This window comes from Pogoniulus pusillus, chromosome 8 (assembly GCF_015220805.1).
Source record: "Pogoniulus pusillus isolate bPogPus1 chromosome 8, bPogPus1.pri, whole genome shotgun sequence".
Lineage (NCBI taxonomy): Eukaryota > Metazoa > Chordata > Aves > Piciformes > Lybiidae > Pogoniulus > Pogoniulus pusillus.
This window is the reverse complement of record NC_087271.1, coordinates 36,371,769-36,387,151: the sequence shown is the minus strand read 5'-3', so window position 1 is coordinate 36,387,151 and position 15,383 is coordinate 36,371,769. Positions and strand designations below refer to the sequence as shown.

The 15,383-nt window shown below is 47.9% G+C and overlaps 1 protein-coding gene across 1 annotated transcript in view; it reads left to right on the top strand.

Moving 5' to 3' along the window:
• The window catches only part of HMCN1 (hemicentin 1), a 279,812-nt gene that overhangs the window by 181,115 nt on the left and 83,314 nt on the right, over positions 1 to 15,383 (top strand). Inside the window, exons 53-58 of the mRNA XM_064148057.1 lie at positions 1,616 to 1,766; positions 3,297 to 3,491; positions 5,746 to 5,859; positions 7,264 to 7,451; positions 7,957 to 8,053; positions 14,624 to 14,785. Coding sequence (XP_064004127.1) covers positions 1,616 to 1,766; positions 3,297 to 3,491; positions 5,746 to 5,859; positions 7,264 to 7,451; positions 7,957 to 8,053; positions 14,624 to 14,785 — 907 coding nt within the window. The remainder of the gene's footprint in view (positions 1 to 1,615; positions 1,767 to 3,296; positions 3,492 to 5,745; positions 5,860 to 7,263; positions 7,452 to 7,956; positions 8,054 to 14,623; positions 14,786 to 15,383) is intronic.

Sequence of the window (15,383 nt, the reverse complement as noted above, 5' to 3'; positions counted from 1 at the left end):
ACCTCAAAGAAAATTCATAGTTTTACATGAGTGCTTTTTCTATCAGCTTGGCCAGTGGAGTTCCAGGGTTGAATCAGCCAGATTTAATTATGTCTTGCACAGTGGAGATCATAGAATCATAGAATCAACAAGGTTGGAAGAGACCTCCAAGATCATCCACTCCAACCTAGCACCCAGCCCCATCCAGTCAACCAGACCATGGCACTAAGTGCCTCATCCAGTGATTTCTTGAACACCCCCAGGGCTGGTGACTCCACCACCTCCCTGGGCAGCCCATTCCAATGCCAATCCCTCTCTCTGACAACAACTTCCTCCTAACATCCAGCCTAGACCTCCCCTGCACAACTTGAGACTGTGTCCCCTTCTTCTGTTGCTGCTTGTCTGGCAGAAGAGCCCAACCCCACCTGGCTACAGCCTCCCTTCAGGTAGTTGTAGACAGCAATGAGGTCTGCCCTGAGCCTCCTCTTCTGCAGCCTAAACACCCCCAGCTCCCTCAGCCTCTCCTCACAGGGCTGTGCTCCAGGCCCCTCACCAGCTTCGTTGCCCTTCTCTGGACACCTTCCAGCACCTCAACATCTCTCTTGAATTGAGGAGCCCAGAACTGGACACAGCACTCAAGGTGTGACCTGACACAGGTCAGGAGCAGAATAACCTCCCTCGTCCTGCTGGCCACACTATTCCTGATGCAGCTCCACTTCAGAACGGCACTCGCCTATCACTTAGGACCTTATTCAACTGCTGTTCACATGGGGCAGTATCTAGACCATTTAGAGCCATGGTCTGGATACTGCTCCTCTCAGTAACTAAATGGTATCAAGAGCAGTATCATAGAATCAGACAGGGTTGGAAGGGACCACAAGGATCAGCCAGTTCCAACCCCCCTGCCATGCCCAGGGACACCCTACCCTAGAGCAGCCTGGCTACAGCCTCAGCCAGCCTGGCCTTAAACACTTCCAGCCATGGGACCTCAACCACTTCCCTGGGCAACCCATTCCAGCCTCTCACCACTCTCATGCTCAACAACTTCCTCCTCACATCCAGTCTGAATCTCTTCACCTCCAGCTTTGCTCCATTCCCCCCAGTCCTGTCACTCCCTGATAGCCTAGAAGTATCAAACCCCATCATCTTAGGTGAATGGCTAGCAAGGTCAGAAAGATGAAGATGCAGAATTTCTAACAACTGTGAAAAGAAAACTGTCACCAGGAACTTGGAGCTTCACCCAGTTAGTTCAGGGAGAAAAAGCTTTTGGTCTGAGGGAAAGCAGGAATCGAGAGGAGAGCTGGACTGCACCACCTTTGGCTAAGGCTGCCATCCCAGGAGTACCTAGCTTAGAACTGTGTCAATAATTCTGTGTCCTATGCAACTGCTTTCTCTGAGGAGATGGAAAGCTGGAAGCATAAACAAAAATTGATGAGTGTTCTGTTGTCTGTGGGGCCAAAGGAAAGGGAACAGAAAAACTGAACCACATGCAGGCTCTGTAAACTGCCTTAGGAAGAATCTTGAAACAGCCTGGATGTGACCAAATGGGAGGTGATGTCATATTCATTCCACAGATAAGGCTGCTTCTAGTATATGTTTTGCCAGGTGTTCATTTCTACCTGATATGACCTTGCAGCCACTTAAACCAGATGCTCACATCACCATCCAAGCTAACGGTCACAGACTGCAGATTGAGGAGGCTCAAGTGTCTGACACTGGTCGTTACACTTGTGTGGCATCCAACCTTGCTGGAGAGGATGAGCTGGAGTTTGATGTAAATATACAAGGTAAGCAGACTTCAGATCAGAAAGTTCTGGTAACCTCCTCTTCTGTTGTCCTGGGAAGTTGGAATTTGGTGTAATTTGGCTTTCTTCACACCTGTTTGATCTAATCCTTAGTCAAGGACTTGTCAGTGTGAAACTAATGATTCATAGAATCATGGAATCAACCAGGTTGGAAGAGACCTCCAAGATCATCCAGTCCAACCTAGCACCCAGCCCTGGCCAATCAACTAGACCATGGCACTAAGTCCCTCATCCAGGCTTTGCTTCAACACCTCCAGGGACTCCACCACCTCCCTGGGCAGCCCATTCCAATGCCAATCACTCTCTCTGGCAGGAACTTCCCCCAGCACAACTTGAGGCTGTGTCCCCTTGTTCTGTTGCTGGTTGCCTGGCAGAAGAGACCAACCCCACCTGGCTACAGCCTCTCTTCAGGGAGTTGTAGACAGCAATGGGGTCTGCCCTGAGCCTCCTCTTCTGCAGCCTAAACACCCCCAACTCCCTCAGCCTCTCCTCACAGGGCTGTGCTCCAGGCCCCTCACCAGCTTTGTTGCCCTTCTCTGGACACCTTCCAGCACCTCAACATCTCTCTTGAATTAAGGAGCCCAGAACTGGACACTCAAGGTGTGGCCTGAGCAGTGCTGAGTACAGGGGAAGAATAACCTCCTTTGTCCTACTGGCCACACTGTTCCCTAGCCAGGCCAGGATGCCATTGGCTGTCTTGGCCACCTGGACACACTGCTGCCTCATCTTCAGCTACTCTTTACCAGCACCCCCAGGCCCCTTTCTTCCTGGCTGTTCTCCATCCACTCTGTCCCCAGCCTGTAGTGCTGCTTGGGGTTGTTGTGGCCAAAGTGCAGAACCCTGATCAGACTCAATGATCTTAAAGGTCTTTTCCAATCTAAGTAATTCTGTGATTCTATAATCCAGTGATTTGTTTGTTTGTGTGATTTTTATGTCATATATGTGTTGCTCCTCTTTCTGGAGGCCAACATTTGATTATCCAACACTGCTATTTGATTACTCAGTATGTCATTTTGTGACATATTGCAGTGTCTCTGAAGCCAGTGACATTGATCTTCCCCTAAGCCCTGTGACACAGTTTTAATTTGGCTTCAACTAGATCATTCTGTGTCATTTATCTGTACTGAGCAGTGCTTGAGGCCCCAGACATAAGCATCTTCTTGGCCTGCAGCAAGAAAACAATTAGTCATTTCTGAAGATTGGAACTTGAGTAAAACCAGCTTAGCTTATTAAGTATTATTGCTGATTAATAACCTCTGTGTTTCCTCAAGTCTTCTCCCACTGTTATTTATTAGCCTTCAGAAAATACTCAGCTGATTGCTCAATGGTCCATTCTGATTAAAAGACCTAGAATTTTCCTGGCTAATCTAAACTTGGGGAAGGACTCAATTGAATGCAGATAATTTTTAGTGCTGCTGTTGAGCAGTCATAGTAGCTTTGCATTTCCTCACACTTAAGCTCTATATTTCTGCTGTAAATCTGTAACGGTTTTTATTCCCTTCTTGGTTGTAGTTCCTCCTAGTTTCCAAAAAGAATGGGAAGCTGGTAACATGGTAGATGCAGGAAGAGGTGGAGAAAGTAAAGATGTGATTGTCAACAATCCTCTCTCACTGTACTGTGAGACCAATGCTGTTCCTCCTCCAGTTCTGACGTGGTATAAGGATGGCTATCCTCTGAGCTCCACTGACAAAGTACTAATACTACCAGGTGAGTACAAAAGTGCCACTATCTGACCTCAAGAAATGGTGTTGGTGCCAGTATTTGGGTAGCAATAACCAGCATTTATTCTTCAAGCCCTCCTATTTTAATGTACTGTGCAGACTTTCTTGGCAGGAATCGTAGAATCAACCAGGTTGGAAGAGACCTCCAAGGTCCAGCCTAGCACCCAGCCCTATCCAGTCAAATAGTCCATGTCACTAAGTGCCTCAGCCAGGCTTTCCTTGAACACCTCCAGGGACAGTGACTCCACCACCTCCCTGGGCAGCCCATTCCAATGCCAATCACTCTCTCTGACAACAACTTCCTCCTCACATCCAGCCTAGACCTCCCTCAGCACAACTTGAGACTGTGTCCCCTTCTTCTGTTGCTGCTTGCCTGGCAGAAGAGACCAACAAATGTTTCTCTCCATCTTTGCCCTTAGATAAGTTTCCATCTTCCATTTCAGAAGTGGTCCCTGAAAGGGTGTGAATGTGACCACTTAACTTCCATATGATGTGCTGAAAAATAAAGCACCACAATGACACCTTCCTAAATTATCTCCTTTGGCAAAATCATCATTGGAGTAGAAAAGCCTCTTAACCAGGGAGTGAGGCATGGAAGTAAGGCTTCCAGCAGCAAAAGGATCAGGAGCTCCTGCTGAACCTTGTGTGGGAAAGGGAAAGAGGTGCTTATAGTGCTGAGAGTATAAAAAGGGAGCCTTTCTGTGCAGAGGGAGAGGGATTTCTCAGCAAGTTTGCAGATGACACCAAATGAAGCAGAAGTGTCAATCTGCTGGAGGGTAGGAAGGCCCTGCAGGGGCTGGAGCCATGGGCTGAGGCCAAGTGCATGAGGTTTAACAGGTGCCAGGTCATGCACTGTGGCCATAACAACCCCCAGCAGCCCTACAGTCTGGGGGAGGAGTGTCTGGAGAGCTGCTTGGCAGAAAAGGAGCTGGGGTTGTTGGTGGAGAGCCTGCTGAACATGAGCCAGGTGGCCAAGAAGGCCAACAGCATCCTGGCCTGCATCAGCAATGGTGTGACCAGCAGGAGCAGGGAGGTGACCATGCCCCTGTACTCAGCAGTGAGCCCTCACCTCAGTTTGGGTCACCACAGTACAGGAGGGACATTGAGGTGCTGGAGCAGGTGCAGAGAAGGACGACGAGGAGGGGTCTGGCAAACATCACCTATGAGGAGTGGCTGAGGGAGCTGGGGGTGTTTAGTCTGGAGAAGAGGAGGCTGAGAGGGGACCTTATTGCCCTCTACAGCTACCTAAAAGGAGGTTGTAGTGTGGCTGGAGCTGGTCTCATCTCCCAAATTACTAATGATAGGACAAGAGGAAATGGCCTCAAGTTGCATAAGGGGAGGTTTAGGTTGGCTGTTGGGAGGAAGTTCTTTCCTGAGCAGGTGGTCAAGCACTGGAACAGGCTGCCCAGGGAGGTGCTGGAGTCACCATCCCTGGAGGTGTTTAAGAGGAGAGTGGATGTGGTGCTTGAGGCTATGGTCTGGTGATGAAGGATGCTGGGATGAAGGTTGGACTGGCTGATCCTGGTGATTCTTTCCAAGCATAGCGATTGATAGTGATTAGATGTTGTGCTGAGGGATTTGGGTTAGTCAGGGACTTGTCAGTGTGAAACTAATGATTGGACTCAATGAGCTTGAAAGGCTTTGCCAATCTAAGCCATTCTGTGTGATTAGGATGTGTTGTGTGTTGGGGGGGCAGTGGTGGGGATGGTATCTTTTTGTCTACCTGTTGCTCATCTGTTGGGAAACCAGTGGCAACCACTACCAAAATGCATTCCTATGACACTTCCCTCTCCTGAAGCTATTTCTGTGGCTGTCTTTAAACGAGGATCTAAAAGCTCCAGAAGTGATTATTATGGGTTTTTTTCGGGGGGTTTGGAACAGCTTTACCAGAATATTCTCTGCTTATGTTCCCTTTTACCTCTTACTTCCCTATCAGGTTGCTGAAAAACATCTCTGTTTTTGATTGCAGAACCACATCTGGCTGCCTATTTAGAAGAACCTCATTCCCTTCTGGGGAATTAATGATTCTTTTCTACCATTTCAGTATGAACATTGCTGCATTCCAACTATCTGACAGCAGAAAAAGTAGCTAGGAAATAAAAATCTTTACTTAGTTATAATTCAGAACAAGTGCTGACCATTCATAAATTGCCTTGCTCAAGTCTCTGGAGAAATGTGGTGTGGAAATGATGGAAACTGCTTGATGCTGCATTTAAATCTTGACTACATTTTCCTTCCAGGAGGCCGAGTCTTGCAGATTCCACGGGCACAGGCTGAGGATGCTGGCAGATACATGTGTGTGGCAGTGAATGAAGCTGGGGAGGATTCCATCCATTACACTGTCCACGTGCTCTGTGAGCTCTCCTGCTTCTCTTTTTATTGGCAAAAAGAGTTCTGGGGAAACTACTGAACCAAGGTGGCCAAGAGAGCCAATGGCATCCTTAGTGCCACAGTCTAGTTGATTGGACGGGGCAGGGTGCTAGGTTGGACTGGATGTTCTTGGGGGTCTCTTCCAACCTGGTTGATTCTATGATTCTATAACCTGGCCAGGCTGGATGGGTGGGCAGAGGCCAATCAGATGAGATAGAACAATGCCAAGTGCAGGCTTCTACACTTTGGCCACAACAACCCCAATTAGCACTACAGGCTGGGGACAGAGTGGCTGAGAGCAGCCAGGAAGAAAAGGACCTGGGGGTACTGGTGGATAGTAGCTGAAGATGAGGCAGCAGTGTGCCCAGGTGGGCAGGAGAGCCAATGGTATCCTGGCCTGGCTCAGGAACAGTGTGGCCAGCAGGACAAGGGAGGTTCTTCTGCCCCTGTGCTCAGCACTGCTCAGGCCACACCTTGAGTGCTGTGTCCAGTTCTGGGCTCCTCAATTCAAGAGAGATGTTGAGATACTGGAATGTGACCAGAGAAGGGCAGTGAAGCTGGTGAGGGGCCTGGAACACAGCCCTGTGAGGAGAGGCTGAGGGAGCTGGGGGTGTGCAGCCTGCAGAAGAGGAGGCTCAGGGCAGAGCTCATTGCTGTCTACAACTGCCTGAAGGGAGGCTGTAGCCAGGTGGGGTTGGTCTCTTCTGCCAGGCAGCCAGCAACAGAAGAAGGGGACACAGTCTCAAGTTGTGCTGGGGGAAGTTCCTGCCAGAGAGAGTGATTGGCATTGGAATGGGCTGCACAGGGAGGTGGTGGAGTCACTGTCCCTGAAGGTGCTGAAGCAAAGCCTGGCAGAGGCACTTAGTGCCATGGTCTAGTTGATTGGCCAGGGCTGGGTGCTAGGTTGGACTGGCTGAGCTTGAAGGTCTCTTCTAACCTGGCTGATTCTGTGATTCCATGATTGCAGTCCAGGTTTACCTAAAGTTTTTACCATTTATAAACTCTGTATGTTTGTAAACTATGAACTTAATGTGTTCATAGAATTGATTTAGTTGGAAGAGGCTGTTGAGGTTGAGTTCAGTTCAGCACTGCCAGGTCACCACTAAACCATGTGCCTCTGTATCATGTTTATGTGGCTTTTAATTCTCTCCAGGGATTGAGGACTTCACCATTGCCATGGGCAGCCTATTCCAGACTTGACAACCTTTTAGGGAAAGAAATTGTTCCTCATGCCCAACCTAAACCTCCCCTGGTGCAACTTGAAGCTATTTCCTTTTGTCTTATCATGTGTTTTAAGGGAGAAAAATCAACCCACACCTGGGACTTTTTAGATTGGAGAAGAGTGGGTCTAAGTCACAGCATTCTTGTCACATTTTGCTCTTTCATAGTGCCCCCATCCATCAGTGGAGCTGATGGTGATCTGCCTGAAGAGGTGACTGTGCTCATCAGCAAGGCTGCAGCAATGGACTGTGCTGCCAGTGGCAGCCCTTCCCCAAGTATTACCTGGCAGAAGGATGGCCACCTCCTAGCAGAAGATGACAGACACACATTTTTGTCCAATGGAAGGAGGTTACAGGTAGCTCTTTGGGGGAAAGCTGGGGTTTAGCACCACAAACATAACCTGCCCACAAAGACAAAACCATTTAGATTCGATGAGTGTCAGATTCCAAGGGGGTTTATTTCCTCACAAAGTGCTGGGAACCTAAAAGTTTTTACCCCTTGTTCCATCCTTCAGCTGCTTCTTCTCACACCTCTGCAGTTCCCTCAGTGATGCTGACCCAACTGTTTGTGGGGTTGTGCTATGAAATCACTTGGCCTAAAATAACACTAACTTCTGTGGAGAACAACCTGTTGGTGTCATTTGTCCAAGGTCACTTAAGAGAGTTTAATTATTACAGAGTATACTACTTTTTGTTTGTGAAGAAAATGGTGTCCTCTAAAGAACTGTCCCTCCTGATCAATGAATGAAATTGGCTGAAGCAGTTGAAAAACAGAGAGCTGAGCTTGATTCTCTTCACCTGATCCTTTGACAGGAAGTTCTCTTCTATATTAACTTAACCATTTCATTTTTTATCCCTTAGATTTTGAATTCCCAGATAACAGACACTGGCAGGTACATCTGCATTGCAGAAAACATAGCTGGAAGTGCCAAGAAGTATTTTAACCTGAACGTTCATGGTGAGTACAATAATACATTGATTCCTCATTGTCTTCTTCCAATTGTTAGTTTACCTTAAATGTGATAATTTTAGCAATGAGTTTAGGCACAGACATAGCTCCCAATAATCATGGAATCATAGAGCCATAGAATCAACCAGGTTGGAAGAGACCTCCAAGATCATCCAGTCCAACCTAGCACCCAGCCCTGGCCAATCAATTCTATCCTAGACCATGGCACTAAGTGCCTGAGCCAGGCTTTGCTTCAACACCTCCAGGCACAGAGACTCCACCACCTCCTTGGGCAGCCCATTCCAATGCCAATCACTCTCTCTGTCAACAACTTCCTCCTCACATCCAGCCTAGACCTCCCCCAGCACAACTTGAGACTCTGTCCCCTTCTTCTGTTGTTGGTTGCCTGGCAGAAGAGACCAACCCCACCTGGCTACAGTAGTTCATAAACACTCATTTGCAGAGCTTCAGCCAGGCAGATGTCATTATAAGATGTGCTGTAGCTTAATGGGCCCAAGAAATTGCAGCCATTTCACTTGGTTTGGTTCTAAATCAATGTCAGTTACTTCCCAGGCCTTTGTCTAGCTGGGTTTGCATGTCTGACAGTAGGTTAGAGCTGTAGCTACCTGGGTTTGCATCCATACCTTCTTCTCTCTGTGCATTCTAATGTCATAAGTAACCTACTCACTTCCCACTTAAATGCAGGTAGTTGCAGACAGCAATGAGCTCTGCCCTGAGCCTTCTCTTCTTCAGCCTAAACACCCCCAGCTCCCTCAGCCTCTCCTCACAGGGCTGTGCTCCAGGCCCCTCACCAGCTTTGTTGCCCTTCTCTGGACACCTTCCAGCACCTCAACAGAACTGGACACAGCACTCAAGGTGTGGCCTGAGCAGTGCTGAGTACAGGGGAAGAAGAACCTCCCTTGTCCTACTGGCCACACTGCTCCTGAGCCAGGCCAGGATGTCACTGGCTCTCTTGGCCACCTGGGCACACTACTGGCTCATGTTCAGCCAGTACCCCCAGGTCCCTTTCTTCTTGGCTGCTCTCAGCCACTCTGTCCCCAGCTTGTAGCACTGCTTGGGATTGTTGCATGATCTAGTTGACTGGCCAGGGCTGGGTGCTAGGTTGGACTGGCTGATCTTGGAGGTCTCTTCCAACCTGGTTGATCCCATGATTCTGTGGAAAGAAATGCCATCTTCTCTCTTTTGCTTAAATGTGATGCCAGCATCCCAGGAATCTGACGACTCAGGTTGTTACATACAGGAGAAGTTACTATTTGTTTTTTTCTTATCCCCACCTGGAGCAAACTTAGATGCTAAATGAAACAAATTTTTAGTGCTTTTTCTTCTCAGGAATAGAAGTAGCCAAAAATAGTCTTGTCATGGAAAGAACTTCCCTGAAGTCCATCTCTGAGAAGTTATTTTCTTTCGGTGGAATCCATCCAGATTTCCTCATGTTTGAGTTTTGCTTTTAAATCAAAACATTTTGCTTTTCTTGGAGTTTGTGCTTTAATTTAATCTCCTTTTCTTTCAAATATTTATAATTATTGCAGTCTAAGATTGTTATTTTAAAAGAAACCTTTTCAGTTGTAGCTTAGCAATGTTCCCAGTTTAGGTCTTTGGGTTTTTTTCTCTGTGAATGTACTTTCAGCTGTTCAGGAAAGGACCACACAGGGTGAAGCATTGACAGAATAGAATCATAGAATAGAACCAACCAGGTTGGAAGAGATGCTTAGGAGAGCCAGATGTGCTTGGGCACTCTCAGCCCATAATCCTGCTGCTTGTTTTGCACGGGAAACTCTAAAGCAAGACATAGGTAAGCACCAAGATAAATGTAAAATATGAAACTCCAGTACCTAAAGGGCATCTACAAGAAAGCTGGGAAGGGACTTTTTACAAAGGCTTTTAAGGATAGGATGGGAGGAGATGGATTGAAGCTCAACGAGAGGAGGCTGAGAGAGGATAGTAGGAAGAAACTCTTTACAGTGAGGGGGATGAGACACTGGAACCAGATGCCCAAGCAGGTGGTGGATGCCCCCTCCCTGGAGCAGTCTGGTTTAGTGGAACACATGAGTTGGTCCCTGCCAACACAAACCATTTTATGAATCTATGAACTCTGAAATGAGCACAAAGTAACCATGCTCAGAAGAGCCAGAAGTGCTTGGGCACTCTCAACCCATAATACTGCTGCTTGTTTTGTATGGGAAACCAAAGCAAAGGAGGAAATCTCTATTCCCTAACTGCCACTGCAGGTAGATGATTTTACAGATGCTTCTTAGAACATCTCTCAGGCTGGTCCTGATCAGCAGGCACTCCTCTGGCTTGGAAACAGATTCCCTACCTGAGCACTGCTTATCCAAAGGCCTTCTCTCAGGACATGAACATTGTCATGTGGCACAAGTGGGCGCCCATCCTTCATCCAGGAGATTTTGGGGACTGGAATGCCAGAAGAGATGCAGAGAAGTTCCAGAGGGCTGTGAACGATGACAGAGAGCTCTTGTGGTTCATCTGGACCACTGATGTGAGGAGGCTCTGTGGAAGGGAAAACATTTGAGTTCTTCCAAAAGCCTGTGAGATTTGATGCAGTTTGTGGTTGGAGTCTGGAGAATTAGTCTTGGTTTGTGTTAGCTCTGCCTGTGTCATGACATCACCAAGCACCTCATGCAATTTCTCTCTGACTCCACCTATTCATTTGCATATTTTGTGAGTCTGAGTTATTAGGAAACTTCTTCATACTCCCAGGCAAAATAAGATATAGAATCATAGAATCACCCAGGTCGGAAGAGACCTCCAAGCTCAGCCAGTCCAACCTAGCACTCAGCCCTGTCCAGTCAACCAGACCATGGCACTCAGTGCCTCAGCCAGGCTTGGCTTCAACACCTCCAGGGACGGTGACTCCACCACCTCCCTGGGCAGCTCATTCCAATGCCAATCACTCTCTCTGACAATAAGAGAGTGCCTCGGCCCAGATGCAGGACTTTGCATGTGGTCTTGTTGAACTTCCTGAGGTTGGCTTGTGCTCACCTCTCCAGCCTGTCTAGGTTCTTCTGGATTTTCACACTGAAGACCACACTTGGGCCATCTGGAGGCACATACAAGTATATTGTCATACACAGGGTACCTGTGGAGCACTCGTGAGTGTTTTGTGCAGATCTGACATCTTCCACTTACACACTTGGAGGATTTTATTCCAGGTGATCCTGTTCTAGCAGGGGGAGCTGGACTGAATGATCTTCAAAGGTTCCATCCAACCCCCACCATGTTGGGATTCTGTGATGGGTGTCAAGGTCTATAGAACAGAGATTAAGAATATCTCTGTCCAGGGGAACGAGATCTGTTCTTATAGATTTCCATGTTGTGAAATGTAGGTGCAAGCAAGACCAGAGAGCACCACAAAACTATTTATTAAAGGATAAAGCTGAGCAAAACAGAGGGAGAGAGAGAAGGAAAGAGAGAGAACAATGGAAAAGAAGCAGGGAAGGTAAAGAGCAGGGATTATATTGCCATCAGCTGCAGGTGGGTGGAGAGAGAGAGAGATGTGCATGGCCCAGGGATGCTCTTCTGCAGAGTTCTTCTAGTGAATGTGCAGCTCTGGTGGAGATGCACACCTGGAGGTCCACACAGACATTGCTCATGTCTTTCTATACAGTTTTTAAGATGGGTGTCCAGATGCAGGTCCCCAGGAAACCTTCCTGTGCATTCATGCATTCACAGGGGTCCGGCAGCACCGGTGAGGACCTCTGCTGCCTCCCTGCACTGCTTAACCTGTCCCTGCCCCAAATACACAGAAGCCTTTTCTCTTCGAGGTAGCTGGCCTAAGATGTACACTTCATGGGCATTCAAGCCAGGCTGAGGTCCAGGAATTTCCTTAAAGGCACTGTCTGTTGGTTTGCATCCCTGAGCTTTCAGCCAAGCACCTCAGGAGGTTAACAGAGGCAATCTTTATCTTTGTTGGGTAGGGAGGGACTATGGCAAGCTTTATCTTTGTTGATGACCAAAGGAGAGAGACTTTAAACTCTTACAATGGGTCAAGAAAAATTCATTATAAGCTCAGTTCAGGCTTGATCCTGTGTGTTACAAGCTGCCCACTGACTTGCACTGCCACTGGTGCCACCAGTGGGAAAGCAGCTGTAAAAGTAAATCAATATAGATAACTATAAGGTGTCATCAGCTCAGAATCTTCCACTTCTTCTCATTTCATGCTCATTATCAGGGAAATAATGGTTGGTTGTTCCAAGTTGGAAAAGATGGACTGAATTCACCCATTTAGGTTGAGTCCTCTTTGCTTCTGTAGTGCCACAGAGGAGCAATAAACTCACTTTAATGAGTGTTTGGTGTCACTCAAGTGACAGAAAGCAGCTGGGGTGTTTCTGGTGGATACAGTCCAAGATACTTTCCTGTCTTTGAAGCTGAGGATTCTTTTGGAAGGATTTTTCCACCCTATAGAGCCAAGAACATACTTTTGCTTTCCTCTTAAGTGTTTTATTTATCTACACTGCAAAAACCATGGAAACTAAAATTTGGGGGGTTATTAAATGGAAGAGGTTTATAGAATCATAGAAATCAAAATAAACCCAAGAGTAGTCTAGTACTTGGTGAAAATTAATAGAAGTAGGCTGTTGTTGTTGCTAAGTCTGTCAAGTTGTAGCTTAGAATCAGAATGGTTTAGGTTGGAAGGGACCTCAAGGATCATGGAGTTCCAACCTCCTGCCATAGGCAGGGACACCTCCACTAGAATGGGTTTACTGTTTCCAGCAGTGCTTGTGGAAGGGTCAGATGTCAAAAAACCTCCTGTGTTTAAAAACATTGGCACTTAGAAGCTTCAAAACTTACCCCTCAGAGCAGTGCTTGTACACCAGAGTTGTAAACTGCTTAGCTCACTATTAAATGACAGCTTATAGAATCAACCAGGTTGGAGGAGACCTTCAAGATTAGCCAACCTAGCACCCAGCCCTACCCAGTCAACCAGACCATGGCACTAAGTGCCTCAGCCAGGCTTTGCTTCAACACCTCCAGGGACAGTGACTCCACCACCTCCCTGGGCAGCCCATTCCAATGCCAATCACTCTCTCTGCCAACAACTTCCTCCTAACATCCAGCCTAGACCTCCCCTGGCACAGCTTGAGACTGTGTCCCCTTCTTCTGTTGCTGGTTGCCTGGCAGAAGACACCAACCCCACCTGGCTACAGCCTCCCTTCAGGGAGTTGCAGACAGCAATGAGCTCTGCCCTGAGCCTCCTCTTCTGCAGGCTGCACACCCCCAGCTCCCTCAGCCTCTCCTCATAGGGTTTGTGTTCCAGGCCCCTCACCAGCTTTGTCTGGACACCTTCCAGCACCTCAACATCTCTCTTGAATTGAGGGGCCCAGAACTGGACACAGCACTCAAGCTGTGGCCTGAGCAGTGACAAGGTGATTGTCATCTGTCCTGCCTTACATCGCATGAGTGCAGCGACTGAAAAGTGATAGTGCACAGCTCAGGAGCTGTAGGGTCCCTTCTAGATTCATTAGCCCCCTCAAATTGAAAGCCCTGGAGGATTGCAAATGCAATCACTGAAGTTTTTGTGAATTATGGGAACAGGAATGCCCATTAGATTGCCTTCAGCCAGACTTCCAGAAAGCCAAAAACCAGCTGATCGTAGGACGTGAATGAGTTTTGCCACTTGGCACTTTGGCACAACTCCATCCAGAGAGACCTGGACAGACTGAGAGCTGGGCTCAGAGGAACCAGGTGAAGTTCAACAAGGACAAGTGCAGAGGAATAATAAACTGCACCAGTAGAGGCTGAGTGGTGATCTACTGGAGAGCAGCCCTGTGGAGAGGGACCTGGGGGTCCTGGTGGCTAAGAAGTTAACCATGGCACAGCAATGTGCCCTTGTGGCCAAGAAGGCCAATGGGATCCTGGGGTGTATTAAGAAGTGTGTCCAGCAGATCAAGGGAGGTTCTCCTTCCCCTCTACTATGTCCTGGTGAGACCTTATCTTGAATACTGTGTTCAGATTTGTGCTCCCCAGTTGAAGAGGGACAGGGATCTGCTGGAGAGGGTCCAGCGCAGGGCTATGAGAATGATGAGGGGACTGGAGGGCATGGCTGATGAGGAGAGGCTGAGGGAGCTGGGGCTGTTTAGTCTGGAGAAGAGAAGACTGAGAGGGGATTTAATCAATGTTTATAAACATCTGAGGGCTGGTCAGGAGAGGGGGACAGACTCTGCTCACTGCTGCCTGGGATAGGACAAGGAGCAATGGGTGTAAGCTGCAGCACAGGAGGTTCCAGCTCAACACAAGGGGGAACTTCTTTCCTGTAAGGGTCATGGAGCACTGGCACAGGCTCCCCACAGAGGTTGTGGAGTCTCCTTCCCTGGAGCCTTCCAAGGCCTGTCTGGATGTGTTCCTCTGTGATCTGTGTTAGATTGTGTGGTCCTGCTCTGGCAGTGGGGTTGGATTCGATGATCTCCTTGGGTCTCTTCCAACCCCTACTATCCTGTGATCCTATGAACTCAGCAGTTCAGCTGTGTTTCAGTCAGTCAGGATCCCATGGACTGTTGTTGGCTGATGCTGTGTCAGTCACTGCTGCATTTCTCTCCATAGTTCCTCCAAGCGTCGTCGGTGCCAATCCCGAGAATCTGACCGTGGTGGTGAATAATTTCATCTCTCTGACTTGTGAGGTCTCTGGCTTCCCACCTCCTGATCTCAGCTGGCTCAAGAATGGCAAACCCATCAGCTCAAATACCAACACTTTCATTGTTCCTGGTGAGCAACCTCAGCTATTTCTACAGCCTTTGGACTCAGCTTCTGGCTTGTTTGTCTTGATTATGACTGTGATGGTTTGTGCTCTTACCTGCCCCCCACGCTTTGTATTTGCCCCAGCTAACTCAGACGGCCCCTGGGAATATAGATGAAGCAATTTATTTACAGCTAGCAGAATTTACAAGCAGCTATTTACAATATATACAGTTATATACAATTATATACAGAAATATACAAAGGATAAACAATACAAAAGCACAACTCCCCTCCCAGAAACCTAAGTCCCCAGGAGGGGCTCTCAAACCACCCCAACACCTCCCCCGGCCCCTCTCAACCTTACCCCAGTTCTCAGGAAGAAAAGAGGTGCAGCCAAGAGGTTAGGGAGCAAGGTTAGTAGGAGCAAGGTTAATGAGATGTGACCAGGTCTGAAGGCAAAGGCAGAAGAAGAAAGACAAAATGGAGAATGTTTACTTCTTCTTCCCAGAGCTCTCAGCAAGACTGTGAGAGAAGTTGACATCAATTGTTTTCATTTCACTGCCTGTTATCAAGTTCTTCTACCAAAACATTCCAGCTTGCTTCTAACTAGCACAATGACAATGGC